At 33.7% G+C, this 19,703-nt stretch overlaps 1 protein-coding gene across 1 annotated transcript in view; it reads right to left on the minus strand.

Annotated features, from left to right (window-relative positions):
• Regnase-1 (zinc finger CCCH-type containing protein regnase 1) overlaps positions 1-19,703 on the minus strand; it is a 91,982-nt gene that overhangs the window by 43,267 nt on the left and 29,012 nt on the right. Inside the window, exons 2-3 of the mRNA XM_017897263.1 lie at positions 6,727-6,855; positions 4,030-4,138 (exon numbers count right to left, since the gene is read on the minus strand). Of these exons, the coding sequence (XP_017752752.1) occupies positions 4,030-4,138; positions 6,727-6,855 (238 nt within the window). The remainder of the gene's footprint in view (positions 1-4,029; positions 4,139-6,726; positions 6,856-19,703) is intronic.

The raw sequence follows: 19,703 nt of genomic DNA on the forward strand, positions 1-19,703 counted from the left end.
AAACGTAGCGCGATTAAAGCAAATCTGACGGCCTTCGTCGGACTTACTAACGACTGCAACGAATGAAATCTTCTACATGGCCATTAGTTACGAGTCGGAATCGTAAAAATGGAGCGAGAATCGATGAAAGGCGTTTAAGCTTGTCACGTTAGACGTGTAATTCGAATCGTCACACAACGAGCGTCGTAAAAAAAATTTCAGGAAACGCGGTATGCACGTGTCATGCAAGCTCAGCTTCTATTCGAAGTAAACGAAAGACCTCAACGGCAGAAGAACCTGGAATAGATTCTATAATCATTCAACTTGGAAACGAAATCAATTCGATTTGAACACGTCTGTCCGGTACTCGGGAATATATACTCGGGACGAATCCATCTTCGATACCCTTAAAATCTACACTCCTAATACGACAGTAAGCTTTCATTAAAGGCACGTTAATGTTTATGTTAAATATTATGTTTTTAATCTTTTACATTTACTCACGATGCATTCTGTTCATCCTCTTTGTTACGCAATGGTAATTCTATTTCGAAGATGCGATACTTGTAACTGTGGTAGTGATTACATAGATTTTTAAGTATATATGTGTTGGGATGAGTGGAACAAGTATGCATGGGATTCCAATATCTAATGAATTCAGGTTATTATGATAAATGAATACGCGTGTAATGATTGAGGTGTGTGTGAATGATGTATGTCAATGTAATGTATGAAGAAAAAAGAAAAAAAGTGAGTGATTTCGGATACGCTAGTTGCAATTGAGTTATAATAGTGAGAAGTCCTGTGATAGAGTAATTGTGAGAAATTAATTATATTTAAACGTTATATTTGTGTTTTATAATCTTTCTAATTAAATAATGAATTGTTCTTGTTGTTATTAAATATCATCCACCACTAACAGTAACCAGTAACGAAAATTCGCGTGGCCTATGTTTATCATGTAGTTAGGAGGTACATGTTACGCAATGATCAATCAGGAATACAACCATTTATGTAAAATTAGACTTCTGCACTATCGATCTTCGATAAATCATGCTGCAACCAAACATCTGTTTCTTTTAACTTGTTTCTATTCTGTCCAATACCGAGGAAACTAATTCAACGGTATTCGAAATAAGATGATAACGACTGAAAACACTAGTTGCGCTATTAGAATTAGAAGTTTCTACGAAGGCATAAAATGACGAGAAAATAAGACCGTTAGGATGTAGCTCGTAACTGAAAAATTCCATCGCCCATCAAGTAACAAGAGATCCTCGCTGAACAGCTCCGTTCGAAGATATTTTATTAAACAACAGCAGACAAAAACAGTAAACGATAAACACGTTCGCGATCTCATTGCTGTCTATTCTTCTCTATTTTTCCCGGAACTCCGTAGAAAAGAATCACCGAGCGTTCAATTAGCGAGTTTATTAAAGTCGGGTCACATCTTTGCGAGTTGCTATAACGTTAAGATGAAATAACCGAGTTCGAATTCGAGTAAATAAAGTAACCTTTGTCTTTAACCGTGTTTCGTATAAAAAGCGCAAGGTTTTATTCGATTCGAGCGCAGCTTAAAGCCAGGAATATACAACTTTAGTGGAGTAAAACAAATATTTCAAATGTTAATTTTCGGTCCAGTTCTTGTGAACGGTTTTCCAAAAATTTATAAATATTCTTTCCGAATAGTTAGCGAAGATATTGCGTGATAGCGTAGATAGCTAGCGTGATGGATCTACGATTAGGTCCTGGAGATTTCATAATCACTTCTGGCTGACAAGCGATCTGAAGACGATCGATAATATCGTAGCCTTTCGCGATAGGTGGCTTTGATATACGTAGATTTTTCTAACACATGCCATTCAATTCTGCGACGATCTCGTTAATTCTTAATATACGAACTTTCCTTGGGTTACATTATTTTACATAATTATTGCACAATTATGATTCTGGTCTTATGATATAATCAGATTATTCTACTTCTTCGCTGTGGAACACAACGCTCGAAGATCATTTTGTAGGGAGGATTTTAAAGATTGTCGGCCCTTTTTGAGAATTAAAGGCGTACAATAAGGATGGCTGTTGGTATGGTGGAATTAGAACGCGTGAATACTAGTCAGATTAAAATATTTCGAATATTTACTCCATTTACCCCGATCTGGTGAAAAATTTCACATTCAGGTTCCGGCACTTCCAACCCCGCAAAATTGAAACATCGAATCGCGATGTATAGTATGCTTGTTGAAATAGACATAAGGAATTTATGACATGGCCTGAAAGGGTCTGGATGCAGTAGGAGAGTGTTTCCCAACGTGGAAGAAAATCTAAAAATCTTGAGTGAGTTGTCGAGAAGAAACGTAACCTGTAGAACGAACTCCTTCAAGTGTCTATGAAATAAAGCCTATAACCTCTGTTGCGATACGGCGAGTTTTATTTTAACCACGTTTTAATTTTAACCCGGCTCCCTCTCTAATTTAACAATGCTAAAACGTTCCAAAAATTTTTGCACTAATTGATCGTATATAGAATACAAAGTAACTTCGAGATAAGTTGAAGTTACAATTTGTAAATCATCTACCCCTCGAACAAATGTGCGCATAAACATTTTTCGAAAAACGTATAATCTCGTGCAACAACCATACGTATGCGTATTTTTCGGACAATTTCCGATCGTTCGATATTTTTGACTACTTAGGTTATTGACATACTGAACAAAAATTAGCCGTAAAATATTTCTCTAAAAACTACCCCATAAAAATTGCATTAATCTGGTAATTTAATACCGAGGTTCTATCCATCTTTTCTTCGCGATTATTTTAACTTGATTATTGAATTAAATTTTCATTAAATTCAACAGACGATTTCATATTTTAATGAAATTTTAATTTAGATAATTTCAACTACGAACGACGATATTGCACAGAAATAACTATGACGTTCAGCATTATCTACGAAATGTCGATAAATTAGATTATCGATGTAACTGTAACGCTAACTCAATGTAACATATTCCGAGACTCGGTAGACACTATTATCTAGTAATACAATAGAATATCTGTACTGTAGATAATTATGCAAAGAAAGTAAAATTTTGCTAGAAACGTGCCTATGCGGAGACAAAATTATTAAGGTAATGTTATTGACATACTATATATTAGTAACAGCAGCGGAAAACGTAGAGAAAAAGATATTTATCAAGCGGTATTAGGTATATCTAAATGGAGGAAAAAGGCTTGAAAGTTGAAATTAAGTAAAGATCCATCTAATCTAAAGATATGTGGAATATGTAACATAATCATAAAGAAATATCAACGTAACGCAAAAACACGAAAATATAATGAAAACCTTGAAAAGTAATATGGAGAAAAGCATTAACATAAGTGACGAAAAGGGATTAATAGACTGGTTTAAAGATAGATAGTTAGCAGGAGAAGATTTAATTTCAACGAGTTGGAAAAGCTGTGCTTTAAAATGGATAATAAATAAAAGAAGCAGGTGATTGAGGACAACTCACCGAGGAGAGTAGTAAGAAACCCGACCTCGAATAGACTGAAATATCTATGATGGCCTGTCACATAAAGAAGCTTAGGATCTTCGGTTGGAACACACGAAGCATCAGTGCCAGGAGGGGAGGAATTCCTAAAATGTTAGAGAAATTTGTGATAGGTATGTGCACGATGTCATGATAAAAGTTTAAAGATGATTTTAAAGTGCATGATTTTGAAATTGTATGTAAAGAAAGGTTCGAGGAGAAGTGATGTATCGTATTTTTTCAAGGGAAAGCTTCGATTCGAGTCTAGAATAGATTAGCATACACAACGCAAACCTATAATAATTCATCTCCACATAGGCGAGTACAAAGTTTCTCGAGATAAATTTTAAATATACAACGGTATCTGAATTAATAATAATATTTTAGACGCAGTATCATTGTTAAAAACACAAATACGTTGTAACAGTGTAGCTAAATTTATCGAATCATTATTGTTGGCAATTCATCGAAATATAAACATTGAAATAATTTTATTTCGGGAAAAATCAATTTTTTACCTGGACTTTGAGCAGGCGGACTTCCTTGTACTGTGACATATTCTGCAAATTCAGCAGCCAATGTATCTGAGGCGGTCCTGGACACATCTGAATGACTCGAAGAAGATACCTGTAATTAGATACAAATCCGTTATTCCATACTAATTAATTAACCACTCGATAAAATTACATTATCGAAAGTATTAATCACTTATAGTAATACATATAGTATACTTCTAACAATGTTATTCCAGATTAACACAAATTTATATTAACAAAATATAGGTTCTTTTATTCAATGAAGTAATGCTGATTTTTAATTTCCCTGAAATTAATTGTTAGAAACTATTTTTAAAAAATGTATATGCTTATATATAGTAGCCACAGTTATGTAAAATAAGTAATAGAATGTACAGGGTATTCTAGACTTTAATGCTGAAACTTTGTCAATACATGTGCATATACATATATGTATATTAAAATACTAATTATTTTGTTTCTCGGTGTAAAACATATTTTCTGATATTATTTATCTATATTTCTCGTGTAACATGGTTCGAAATGTTTATTACTCTTTATAAAATAGAATGTAAAGAATAAAAATAAAATTAATTTGTTTACACTTTGTGACAAATTCCATTCATTATACTCGTGAACAGTGTTCCTAAAATATTTTACGTTATATCAAGAGCGTGCAATATTAGCAACCCGAAAAGTATAATTTTAATGAAGTTTTTGCTATACTTTTAATATAACGAAGTATTTATGAAGCAAATTTTCGTTACCGAATATATATATATATTTTTTTAAATATCATTCGTGATAAACAATTATTTACTTCCACGTTAAAATGTTTAAACTCAGCCACAGATTTTTATCGAATGTATTTTGCAATTTATAAAAGAACTTATGACAGTGAAAATTTAATAGAGTTTTTTCAATAAAAGAAAATTTTCATCGAAATTTGAATAGACTTTAGAAATGAATATGTAAAGATGTTTTTTAATTGGATACATTTTAAACGCGATGAATATCCAAGTATTTTTATATTACTCGGTAATATATGAGTCTAACGTAAATGTCACAGCTCTTTAAAATAATTATACAAAACATGTATATATACGTATATATGCATGCAAGTATGAAATACTGATAGGATCCTCGGATTTTAAGTGTCAGCGAAGCATAAATATTTACACGCAATTGTATTAATTTTCTCGCTAATATGTTAATTAATTACATCCAAGTACATTAAATATTCAGATACTTTGATCAATGATTATTTTCCAGAAATAAAATATGAAACTGGATGAACAGATTTTTTATTCAAAATATATGAATACATAGAAATACTTTTTATATCTATTGTAAATGGTTATTTAAATGCAAAACATATCGAAGACTTAAAACTTAGTGACTCGTCGATTTGCTAACATATTCATATATGTAATACACAAGCTAAAACTATTTTTATTCCTAAACTGGGACAGTGTTCATCTCAAAACGATACTTCGTAGAAAGTTTCAGTTTACAAGCTAGGTATTGTAATACTTGTTATTTTCGTAATTTGCTTTTGCGAAGTATTCGTTAAGAAGTTATAAGATTTTGTTAGACTAACTTTATCTGTACATTATAACTTGCATTTGCCTAACAAAATAGTGAAATTTCATCTCATGCTTGTTACGAAATTCAATACGTAGAAGACAGAAGAAATTCTGCAAAACACAATGCTTTCTTACGAAAAAAGGGATCGGCATAAATAGTTTTGCACAAGACTGTTCTTGTTCTTGCGTTATAGGTGAAACTTTTGATACGATGTAGAATGCAAACGAAATAAGATATCGAAGATAAGCAAAAGATAATAAAGGAAAATTATTCTTTTGTAAAATATATATTATAATACAAGATCTAAAATGATAAATATTTCTATAAAATAATGTAGGATACCAGAAGAAATCGCTAATCGGCTATTGCCAACAAAAACAAATTGTAAACCGATCGATATCTTCTAGAAGCAAATGGAAAAGTTATTGTATATAACAAAAAGCATAAAAGCGCGGACCTTGACAAGCAAAACAGTCCTTAGAAATTGGTTGTGACCAGTACAAGCGTGAGTTGTTTAGTGTTGGAAAGAGAGTTTTAAAAGAGTGCGTCTTTGTGCGTTTTCGTTATCTTGGTGTTCTTTAAAACTTTCCCTAAGTTAAATCAGTTTACGAGTTTTGAGTTTGCGTTATCGCGTTCTTGTTCTTTCGTGAATTTTCGGTGTCTCAAGACCAGTTCCGCCATCCTACAATAATTTCTTCTCGTTTCTCTTTGGATGTTTTGATAAGTATATTTATATGCAAAATAACAAAATTGTTTGCTTATTTAAAAATGACACGATTTAGAGAAATCACGTCATGCAACACGAGCATGAACAAAATTACAAAAAGTTTTTAGCAATAAATATCTAGATGTAAGGTAACGAAATAGTTTGCTTGGTTGAAAATTGCGGAATATAGAGAAATTGTTTTGCAACGTTATCACGAACAAAATAAAAATAGAAAAGGGACACGAAAACGCGAAAGCGTCGGTCTTTAATTTCTCAAATTTAATTTATTTTATTAAAAATAATCGTGAACTGAGAAAAATTTGAGAAAAATATGAATCTACAGGTTGGATCACCTTTCTTATGAGTATAATATAAATTCATAAGTTGACAAATATTTGAATAAATACCTGCAATTCCACTTGTGAATGAATATTCGTAGATCCAACTGGATCTTCTGCTTCGTAATCGCTATCGTAAGAGGAATCTTCTGCGTCAGCAATACTTTCGGTTTCCAGGACGATACAATCTACGTATTTCTGAAAACAAAACGACACGATTAATTATAATCACGCACACTGACACAGTTTTTCGATATATAAGAAATAGCTGTTATTTAGGAAATTCTTATTACTATTTATTTTTTTGCATCTACATTTTTCTGATTTATAGCAAAATTATTATCATGTAATGCAACGAATCTTTCCCATTTTGATTCGAATTAATATCGATGAACATTACATTTAACGTACTATAAATTCGATCGCAAACCATCAACAGGCCAAAGTAAGTGTCGCTGTGTTAGTGAAATCATGAATCTGATTACGATTTAAAAATCGATGCTTCGATATTTTCACGATTTTCACGATGACTTTGATATCGTAGAATGTCCGATGAGAATAATTTGGAATTTTTCACAACGCTTTTATATGCAAATGTGGAAAAGCTACGTTATCGAGTAGACATAAAGCTGACGAATTTGGATTGTTTATGGCTTTTAAACTTTATTATACCATACTTGTGGCAAAGAGTTTTTAGAGAAACAGAATAATAAGAAATTATCTAAAATTACTATTATCTCTTTCAGATATAAAATGCTATAATATAGAAATAGAACGCTTGAGAATTTAAAGATAATTTAAACTTGTTCATTACCAAAGAGAAAGTAGCGAAAAAATAAGTATTATTACCGTTTCGTCGAAAACTTTTTGTCAGGGGTAGTATTATTTTGGATACACGAACTCCCTATTATTATAATAATCTTTAATTTAAATGTAAATATTTCGTACAAATGAATTTGGAATAAAAAGAAATAGGCAATTATATCATGTACCCATCGAGATATGTAATTTGCAAATTATTTAATTAAATGTAATTTTGTATTATACTATTTTAAATTATGTCACATATAAAAGAGATAACATAAATATATGGAGTTTTCTACACCACTGCTTACTAATAACAACTTTGGACACGGGATTTAACGAAAAACTTGTTTTAATACTTTGAAGAAAATATAATTGTAGCAATTCATATCGGACTCGTTGAGGACTCTATTATTGACACACCAAGAATACTTGCATTTGCATTTTCTGTACTATACTCGAATTTCGATAATTTAAACCTCTTTACACTCGAAACCCCCTATAAAGCGAATAGATTGTTCAGTCCTTTCTACTTTGCTGCAAAGATCTCTATAAATTGAAATAAAACTTTCTCTAACACGAATTATTTATCGCATACATAGATGCATTCGTTTGCCCGTGTAACTCGAATCTAGAATAAATTTGCAAATTATCTTTACAACTCGAAGCTCATAAGCTACGTATTTAGGCGTCAGAAGATCACGGAAACCAATCAGTATCAACCATCGATATTTTGTTCGATCCGTTTACATCTTACAAAACAGCTTATATCGTTTCGAATAATATTAAACATAAAATAACGCAGCCCGTAGCCATTATTATTTAAACTTCTTTCATCCTAGCCATAATCATTTTACACGAGTACGTGTATTATTAACTTTCGCATATGTATATATTAAGTGTACTCGATTTATTATTAACACCAAACTTGCATCAGCCACCTGTCGTGAAGTTTACGATGTTGTCAATTGTTATCAAACGTCTTAAGTTCCACGGTCGCATACCAGTCAGAAGTTATTGCGAAACACGCGGTACATGCAAATCTTGGTCTGCAAAGTAGCATTGTCTCTCTACGACCTCATCGTAGATCCATCACGTGTTCTTAATATCTACGGTAAATATTCTAAAATAATATTTATAAATTTATGCTAAACCGCTCATTAACATCTGAAATATTTCTTTTACTCAACTAAAGTTGCGTATTCCTAGCTTTAAGTTGCACTCGAATCGAGTAAAACCAGGTGCTTATTACATGAAACACGGTTAAAGACAAAGTCTATATATTTGAATTCGGACTTGGTTATTTCTTCTTAACGTTATAGCATCTCTTGAGAGGTGTGACCCGACTTCAATAAATTCGCTAATTGAACGCTCGCCGATTCTTTTCTACGGAATTCCGGGAAAAATAGAGGAAAATAGACAGCAATGAGGTCGCGAACGTGTTCTTATTTTCTACAAGAAAAGCTCTTTTTCGCTTATTGTTTTTGTGTGCCGTTGTTTAATAAAATATCTCGGAACGGGTGATGGAATTTTTCAGTTACGAACTTCATCCTAATGATCTTATTTTCCCGTCATTTTTAGAGAAATTTCGTAGAAATTTGTAATGCTAATAGCGCAACTGGTGTTTTCAGTCGTTATCACTTTATTTCGAATACCGTAGAACTAGTTTCTTCGATGTTCGACAGTAAAGAAAGGAATTGAAAGAAAAAGATTTTTCTTCGAAATAGAATTGTCATTGTATAACAAAGAGTGCGAACAGGATACATCGAGACCAGATATATATATATATTTGATTAAAATTAATTACAATCAGTGTCAAAATCTATATTGTAATCCTAGAGGATAGAATCTTTTCAGCCTACGAACATGCTCCGTACTGTCTATCGGTTGAGTTATTAAGAGATTTGGCTGATACTTAGGCGAATGGAGTACCAGCTGCTAAGTTTAGTGATTTCATCCTTTATTAGGTTCGTGTAGACTAGATATGAAAGGTTAGAAACATAACATAAGATTATTACCGTATTAAAAGTATAGATTTCAAGAGTATCGGAGACAGAGTACCCCTAGCCCCTATATCGTTCAGAGTACGATACAACTCTGAGCTCCACGCAATAGATGCACATTGTAAAATGTAATACGGTTACGCAATACAAGAAGAATATAGAGATGGATATTTTTGAAAAGTTTAAGATTCGCAAGATCATTTTTAACGTTCATCAAGTCATTCTTAACGTTCATTATAACGTGTTGATCCATATTGATAGATAGTACAGAAATTCAAGAAATAATCAAGACTGCCGACAAGTAGAATGCTCTATTATTAATCGATCAACTGCAAATACTGTTGAAAGAACTTTTCCTAATGTATCGAACAGTGTTGTTCGAAATATTAGTCAGAAATAAAGTAATCCTCATCCCGCAACTACTATACCTGATTTAGTTTCCTACAATTCTTTATTATCTCAACTTTTGGCAAGAGGATGTTGCTAAGGAACGGAAAGGAAAGGGAAAGGGAAAATGCAAAGATTGATCTAAAATTACGTGCTAAAAGTAATAAATGGGTAAGATTAGCTTCAAGAGGTGAAAAAGGTGACAACAAAGGTGGTTACAAAGAAGACTACGTTAAAGATAAGCACTTTCTTTCGATGGTATTCTATATTCAAAATGTCACGTTCGAATCTTCTTCTTAACGACACTGTTACTCGATGAAGTACATATCTGAAATAGAAGATATTCCAAGAAATTATTACTCGATATAGTCTAACGATGAGAAGCGAAAGAAATTGTGACAATTTTAAGATGTAAATTTTTCACGGAAATATAAGGAATAGACAAAGCACGTGTATATAAGTATATTTGCTTTCTCGTGTAATCCAATGTGTCATAATGTGTAATCCCAAGAAGGAATCGCGATACTAATCGCAAAAGGAATGGAGAGTAAGCAATGGCAGAGAAAGAAGTTGATAGAAAATCTCTAGTCGACGATCAAACAATTACACACGCGATTGTTTCGTCGTCGTTGCTCACACGGTAGCCGCGCAATCGCAAGTGCATGAACCAACAGGGAAGATAGTGGGAATAACTCATTCTATGCGCGCTTGCCGATGCGTGCCAGCGCTATCACAGACGCATACAATTAGTCACAGACTATACCGCTGAAACGTGCGGGAAATACCCGTACCACAAAATCCAATTTTGTTTACGACGAAACTTAATGCATTCGCTATAACGTTTTCGTAACAAAAAGTTACATCGTATTGTCAATCGTATTATTATCAATGACAAAAGTTCTAAAGTTCTGTCTTTTTGCGTAGACTAAGGTTCCAAAAGAAAAAATACAGATCTTATTCAAATATTCGAAGATTTTATTTTCTTTAGATCGATCGTATTATGAAACTTTTCGCCATTATCGATTCAAACGGAGTATTCTGGATAGACTTTTCATATTACAAGGAGAGTGCAAGTCCTTCGCTTCACCGATTTAATTGAAACTTTTCGAGTTTCGCCATTAGGCCACGACACATTATGAAAACCATAGGAAATAAATTTGTAGTTACAAAAATAATAAAACTTTAATCGCAAATATCTCAAAAACTATTGAATAGCGACGGGTATAATGGTATATATTCTTCAACTGCATAACGAAATCTACAAACCTACAAACTTTCAATTAAATCGGTGAAGCGAAGGACTTGCACTCTCCTTGTTAAACTAATACATTTTCTTGGATTTCTGGGACTGCCGTGATCATATATTTAAAATGATGCGATTTTGTCTTATTGCTGTTGAAATTCGTCGATAATGTCAAGAAATATCAGAATTCGAAGTAACTTTTTGAAAAAAGTCTGTTAATTACTCATAAGAAATAATTTTCATGGGTTTTCAACCAGACAGCATCACGCGTGTCGTCAGAGAACGTATATGCAACTAAGTAGAAACATGTTTCCACTAAACAAGACATTTGAGCTTCTTTGTTTGAGAATTATGCTTGGGGAATTCGATTATGTTTTCTGTATATATATATACCTGTGTGCGTGAAAGGAAGGACGGGAGGAAGAGAAAGAAGAGAAGCATAGCAAATGTATAATCGATATTTAAAAAAGGAAAAAATTAATACGAAACAAGAAATTTGATGAATGGCCGCCAATTTTTGTGAAAATATCAAAGTATGTTTCTATGACGGATGAAAGGAGAATGAAAATCGACTTAAACGTGAAAGTCGATTCTCGTGTATGTGAAAAAAGTGAAGTATTTACAATTTGTGTTAAACGTTAAGTCGAGTTCTTCTTTTCAAAAATTTAATCGAATATTTACTTTATTTATTCCTACAATTTTCTATCACTTACGTAATTATATCATTCTGTCTACTGTCAGAATTGTTTTCGATATAAAGTAATTTCTTTGTTTTATTTGCAATATGAATGCGCCTATAAAATATTAATTGTAATTAGTCGTTAGAAGGAAATAATAGAGAAAATAGAAAAAATGAAAAAATATCGCTACGTACTATTCCTTAGTACAATAGAATTCCGATAATTCGGCGTGCGATAATCTGAAACACCCGATAGTCCGGAACGTCGTTCGATATAACCATCGCTAACCTTATTTCGCATGCACACGAAAAATGTCGTATACATCGAGCAACGATACTGAATTCAGATAAATGACGAACAGATTGCGTTATTTACCATAGTTATTTTTTTCAATTATTTTCCTTCTTTCCTCCACGTTACAAATATTACCGAATATTCCGGTACTGTTAAAATCCCTATATTTTTTATACATAATATATTGGGTACTTTCGTTGCATTTTTCACAAATTTCAAAATTTACACTCTTCGTTGGACATATAAGGAGCAACGAAAATATTTGGCAGCTATGTTTCGAGAAAATTCTTTAACGTAAAAAAAGAAGAATTTCTAATAAATTTCTAATAAAAGTATACGTGTGTATACAAAGTATAATGATTTATATAGGACGAGCGAGAATTAACGTAATAAATAAGATCATGGCTTCTATAAAGTGTAACGTTTATAACGATACGAAATAAATCAAAACTTTCTCAATGAAAAATGCTTAATTCTTAATGTTCTATCGCTCTGCAATTATTTTCTGCATTAATTTAAAATTAAAAAATCGTTAAGACATTAGTCGTTGGTTTTACTTGAAAGATAGTTTTCGCTAAGACAAAAGTTACTCTATGAGTATTCCGTTATGGTTCGCATATAAATAAACTTCTGTTAATGTCAGAACTTTTGGGTTAATGAATTTGTTTGAAATATAGCGAATAATTTCATTATCTATCGTGGATGATCGTTGGAATCATTCTTCCCTCCGGGTCAGCAAATAAATCAAGAACAACGTCACCATTTTGCACGTAATACCATAAATTACGATACATTTTAACGATATCTAACACTCGTATTTTGATATTTTGTTTAAACAAGTATTTATCGAACGATGTTGTGAATCCCTGAAATACCGTTTCGGTGGTATTATTATTCATCAGGAAATACCATATTGCCGACCCCGTACCCCAAGTAAAATACAATGGTCATCGCATTCGCCAAGTACGATCTAGTGACGATATCCAGATGTCAATTATAATTTATAGAAACGATAGTATTTACGCGTCAAGTAAATATAGTGTTTGGACGAACAATAGCAGTACGTAATGCCATAAATTACGGTACATTTTATTATCACTTAATACTCATCGTTTAATACCCTATTTAACCCTTATAACCATAATCAGGTACTCGAGTACCGTTTCATATATTCTCGCTTAAAATATTATACCTTTCCTGCAAAAGGAAATTCTGCCAAATTTTCATTGCTTTATATCGATTTCTGATAGAAATAATATTTTAAAATAGCGCGAGAAGTGAAATAAATAGAGATTGATATTTATCCACCAATCATTCTCATATCGTGCACTGTTTACATTTCGTATAAGTCTACACGTTCGTCACACGCCGATTTGTTATGTGGTAAACATAATCGTAACAGTAATACAGGAATTCTAAAACAACTCTGAAATGTTTACAATTTGGTGTTAACGTAAAAGAATTAAACAAATAATTATTAACGATATAAAATATAATTTGAAGAAGCGACAGTATTTAGTCGAATGATAGAAGTTCGAAGAAAGGATATTTGGCTTAAAGAATGAGAGTTGCGAAAGAAGAATGATTGGACTAGGTACTTGAAATAACTATACGAACGACGATATACGGTAGCTTTGAGTAAGTGGCTTTCAGTAAACGTGTTTGAATACGTATCAGGAATGGGTGTATAGAAAAGAAAGCGATAAAGTAACAAAGAAGAAAAGAATGCGCGTGCAAGGATATACGAATGATATTTTTACGTCACAGCATCGACAGGCAATATTTTCGCTACGATTGAACGATATCGATTAGCACTGTTTGTAAACGCGGTGTAGTCGGTTTCAAACTTGACAAGTGGACTATGTACGCAAGCGAATAAACGAATATTAACACTTGCAGCAACGCAAACCATATAATTTAACAATGAATTGCGTATGTATCAGGCACTGATAAATTTGCTCGATACCAATGATCGTAGAATAGTATATGTTTGAATGTTGCATAGTACCTGAAGAATGTATAGTCGATCCCTCTATAACGCGCGTTTCGTGCTATATCGAAATCGTGTTAAGCGAAACTCACGATTAGAATGAAACTTAGAAACGGTACAAACCCGACCAATCTATTTCAAGTATTTTTCATTATTTTAAAAATTTATGCGTTTATGCGAAAGAAATAAGGCAAACGTTTACCCCGACATTCGGGTTATTCGTGTAAATCGCAATTATTCTTAATTACCTAAATTTATAAACTCGGGCTAAATGGGAAGCCTTTCAGATTTTACGTGCTATACGAGGATATTCTTATAGCGATGATCACCGTAATTGTTTAACGAAAGTAATCGGAATCACTTATGAAGTAATCAAGAAATTTCGAACATCGGTTATAATCTGTAATCATTAATCGGTAATTTGTGATCATTTGAACAATTATCACGGATTATAATAATAATAATAAAACCAAGTATACAGAAAAGTATACCGTTGATATTCTATTATATTAAAAGGAAATTATACATTCGTAAATAAATAATTTTGTCTATGTTTTGGAAGTACATATGCACGCGTCCTATAAATTGCTCCAATTATACGACGTGTATCTAAATATGTAAAAGGACAGATATAATAATTGTACTTAAAAAAAAAAGTTTACTATATTGTTTATTGTTCAATTTTAAATAAATTATCGCTCGAATCATAATCAAATCATTTTAATTAATCCTGTTTATTCGCTAATCGATGATCTTTGATTAATCATTAATCAATAATCATGATTGATAATATGATTTTACATTGATCATAATTATTAGTCATTAATCAGATTGCGTTAGAATGTCTTGCTTCTTATGAGTTCTAATTAATTCTTTATCTGTCTACTGAATGCAGATTTGATACCAGGTGTATCTTTGCTTTGCAAAAATATATTTAACGCGTTAATTTACACGGTACAGTGGATCACGTGAATCTGAACAAAAATTGCAAACTATTTGTTACCTATTCTATGCTTCGGTGGCACTCGTATTTTTCAGGAAGAAACGTAAATCTGCGTTGTAATAAGAAGCTTCTGTGTTCCTTTGAGTTGTAAATGAAAGAAAAGAACTCGTGGCAAGTGACAAATAGAGCACTCTTAAATACAAGGTACTCGATGATAGGCTGGCTTGCTGAGCCAGGCGGGCAACAACGAGTTAACTCGTTGAGACTTGAACAATGCGAAACAGACCTAAGACAAATACGCAAAAGTGTTAACCGTCCATGTTTTGTTCGTGGCTCTGTACGAACAGAGACCGTGGTAACGACCGACGTGGATTGTTACTGTTACCCCTAAAATCCACGTCGAATACTACCCACGTATTTATACTTTTTTCTTCTAACCGAAAAAGACATTTTGCCGAATACCATGTTTCCGTGTATACCATGATTCTGTATTTATTTTATTTATCGACTAAAATATATCGATTTCCACAGGTGTTGATCTCAGAATTTCAATGTTCTCTTGCGTCTGTTAGGGCAAGAGAAAATGCAACGACTGAACGTGGCTCGAGTTTCGTTTCACTGTGTTTCATAATTTAGAAACTTCGACAAATGAGAAAACTCAAATGCGTGGGTTAGTCGAAGAGCATTGAATTACCATGGAGACGAGATTAGAAAAGGAAAAGTCGAAAGTCGTAAGAGTTACATGTGTAGGTGCAAAGAATGTTGCATCACGTGTAGTCGTAATCGTAGTTTAGTCATAGCATTATTTAGATATATAACCATTCGCGTATCGACCCCATTCGCTCGTAGCTATCATTTATGCCCATAAATGCACCAAAAAGAAAACAAAATATTTTTTGCTGCGTGAAGTTGAAAGATGTTTCAGTTGTACACAGTTGAAATTTAATCTCTCGCCTGTCTGTGGTTAGTAGTTCAACCATTTGGCCTTTTCCAAATATGCATTTGAAAAATTTCTCGAATGAGTATATTCGCGTGATCACAATTTCGCCTATAACGACTGAAAATTTGAAATTAAAGATTTAGAAAGATTTTTACGTAAAACGTCATATTAAACTCACACCTGAAAAATACGTGAATTCTCCGTTACTAGCGAGTGAGTAGTATCGACAGTTTTTAATCTTAGAATTATAATACGTACCTGAATGTAATACACGTAAACGATATTAATTAAAACGATATTGTGAAAATGTACGCGTATAATAATATATCATATACGGGGTGTTTCACGCAATTGGGCGCTTTATTGGGCAATTTATGCTTTGGCAATGACAGAAAAATTGGACAGCTGTACATGCCTCTCTGCAGCGTTAAGACACTGAAAGTGTCAGTTACAAAACACGTACGAGATTTTCGGTTTTAGACCAAATGAATAAAGAAGCGAAACGGTTAACGCTTAACTTTCCATTGCCTTAAATTCAAAAGCATTTCGAAGTACAAACGATATCGATTGTCGATCGCAACTGCCGACGCGTCGCGACGTAGAGCAGGGCATCAACGCTTATACCTAGAGCTCTCGTAACTTACAATCTACGATCAATTTTCGCGACATTATCGGCGCTTCATCCAAGTTTTTCAGTTTTAACGAAATCGAGTTCATAAGCGCATTCAGCGTTAAAAAGAAAAATTATAATTATGAGGCAAAATTAAATGTCGCGTTATGCATAGCCTGGTGTACATGTCTACTCCGAAAGCAAAGGCATTTAGAAGATTTTCAAATCACCGTCACTTTCTTAAATAGAGTTGTGTACATATCGTTCTCATACTAGCAGATGCTATTTTACATTTTTTACAAAAATATCTGTAAGATTGGAATGAGTATGGCCTTGAAAGAGTGACGGGAATGTTTGAATTTATAACAAAGGTGACCGCGTGCAAGAAGATGGAATGGATTTGTATGACAGAGCCGAGTGCGATAAACGAGTGGAAGTTAGTTGATCAGTGCAGTGTGTGTTTGAAGTACCTAGTCCTTCGAGGTTGCGGGGAAAGAGGCATGATTGGAAAGGAAAGCGTGAAAAAAGGACAGAGAATGAATGGTTTAACCCTTTCGGTATGGCGGAGTTGGCCGCGGTTATACGTTCGTGGTACGAGGAAGTTTTCCGTAGGAGCGGTTGCACTGTACGGCAGCGTCAGTCGCGAAAGCGCGACAGCCTAAACCGATCCTCGACCGAAAGCCGATTTTGACAGAATCTTATCTCGCGGATGAGACGGAAAAGCAAACAAAACAGGCTTGACGCTTAACGTTTTAAAATCACATTTATTTCTTCACGGTATATTAATTAAAGTAAATGGCATTGATATAAATAATTTGTTCCAATATCACAAAATTAAAATAAATAACAAAACTAATAGTATAACATAATAAATAACAAAACTAATAGTGTAACTTGGTGTGATAGTTCACATTTAGATATACAGTCTGTCCTAAACAAAGGGATGAACGGAATACCGGAAACGTCATTTCACGGATTAACATATATGTAGGATCGGTTTGGGTGAATGGGCTAAAATAATGTTGCGTTACTTCTTAATACAATACGATAAGTTTATACTCATATTACGGCTACGAAACTAGAGAGGTCTGCCACGGGTACGCTTGGCTATGACTTCCGACTGACCCACTGATACACTATTAGCAGCTTCCAAAGACTCTTCGCGACCATTCAAGACTGACTCGCCCGCGCCCTTGCACCCTTATTTAAACCGTTCATCCTCCTCATCCATACCCTGACTTTCTTCTCCAGTCATGCTCCTTTCTCACGCAACCTCGGTGGACCAGGCACTTCAACCACTCTGCACGCATCCTTAACCCTTTTAGTGCCGGAGGCTGATATATCGGCCCGCGCCTTATAGCGCTTTACTATTCGCATTGCCAGAGAACTCTATCTCGAAATAAATTTATAATACGTTATAAATGGTCTAATTTCATTACGAGAGAATTAAAAAAAATAGTTTTTCGGTATAACTTTTCCTTATATTCTGTGTCGGTTGATGCCGAGACTGCTAATCCGTCCGGCGCTTACCATGTACCTTGGAGTTATTCTTTATTTTTGTTATGCAGTATTATTTATTTTGTTACAGAATATATTGGAAATGCAAAGTATATACTTTGTAATAAATGGTCTATATAAAGTTATGATGAAAAGATGACTTTTCGTATGTGCAAATACGTTTTGTAAGAGAGAACTCAATTTTTATTTTCTTTATGATCATTTATACCCTTGTTATTTATATAATTTTCAATGAATATAGAAAAATCAGTGTCATTGTTTTATTCTCTACTTCGTCCTTAATATACTGCTTTTTGAATCATGTAAATATTGTTTTTTGTTTGGTTTTTATGAGCATTTTCCCAAACCCTAGTAAAATTGTGAAATTCGGCCGGTTATTCTCGCATAGGCACCTCATTTTCGCCTGGCACTAAAAGGGTTAAACTTTCACTCGACTCTACCATAAATAATCCTTGCAGTCGATCCTCGTGCACATGGTCACTTTCATTCTAAGTCCAGACACACTTAACATTCTTTCAGGGCTGTTCTTATATTTCATTCCCACACATATAATGGAACAATTAGAGCAGCCGGAATTTTAAACAGAGGACAGTAAAGTAATGCGTACTATAGAGAGTAATCATATCCACATAACCTGTCATAACTGCCGATTTTAGGCGGTGCGGCGATAGTATCCAGAGAACGTTCCGTGGACGCCGCCGATAGGCGACGGTAGGACCCACAGAGCGTTCCGTGGATGCCGCCCTACGGCGGCAGTAGTACCGAAAGGGTTAAATAAGGATGCAAGGGCACGGGAGTGTTAGTGTGTCAGTCAGAGGGTGTAAGAAGTCCAAGAGAGTCTAACAATTCAGTCTAAGACAATCCATCAGTCAGTCGAAGAATGTCCAAAGTCTAAGAGTTTTCACAGTCAAAGACAGTGTTGTGTCAAAGTCTAAAGTCAGTTTATAAAAGTCAGCTTAAGAACGATCAGAAGAGCTTATTTTATTCTACTAACAATACTATCCACCAAAATCCGATCCTACATATAGTAGAGTAATAAGATGAAAAATTGGTTAATTCGGAAGGTATTAGACGTTACTTAAAAGATATACTTGAACATTTCTTAACTGTTTGAATACCACGGGATTTTGTGCTTGTTTTATTCCCCGATCAAAAATGCCAAGGAGCGCTATTGCGCTGTTTTCTGCTCATATGCGATAAGTTGTAATTCTTTCGGTTCAGTGTTGTTCTGATATCTTTCCGAGCATAAGTAGTCACATCCGTTGTTTATAAGAATAAAAAGATATACACCTACAAAGCGTAATATTGCTCCAATTTTATTTTAATTTACCTAAAACGGAACGATAGCCATAAAGTGGCGCATCCACAGAAACCGAATGTGTCGCGATTGCAGGCTTCGCAGCCCATAGCGCTGACACTCCGAGCGAAACAGAAGAAGCTTGGCACTCGAACGGTTAAATGTTACCACGTATTCGAATGTTATTCGGATATCCGTCTCGTATGCAATCTAGTACAATTTTCATGTTCTGCCTTGCTACCGATTTTGTTAACTTTCAGATATGTACATAAAAGTGTCTTGTTCGCTTTAGAGTCCACTGCTACCCTTGCTAATTTTCAGAAATGAAACAATGGAA

This window comes from Eufriesea mexicana, unplaced genomic scaffold (assembly GCF_001483705.2).
Source record: "Eufriesea mexicana isolate 0111107269 unplaced genomic scaffold, ASM148370v2 scaffold484, whole genome shotgun sequence".
Lineage (NCBI taxonomy): Eukaryota > Metazoa > Arthropoda > Insecta > Hymenoptera > Apidae > Eufriesea > Eufriesea mexicana.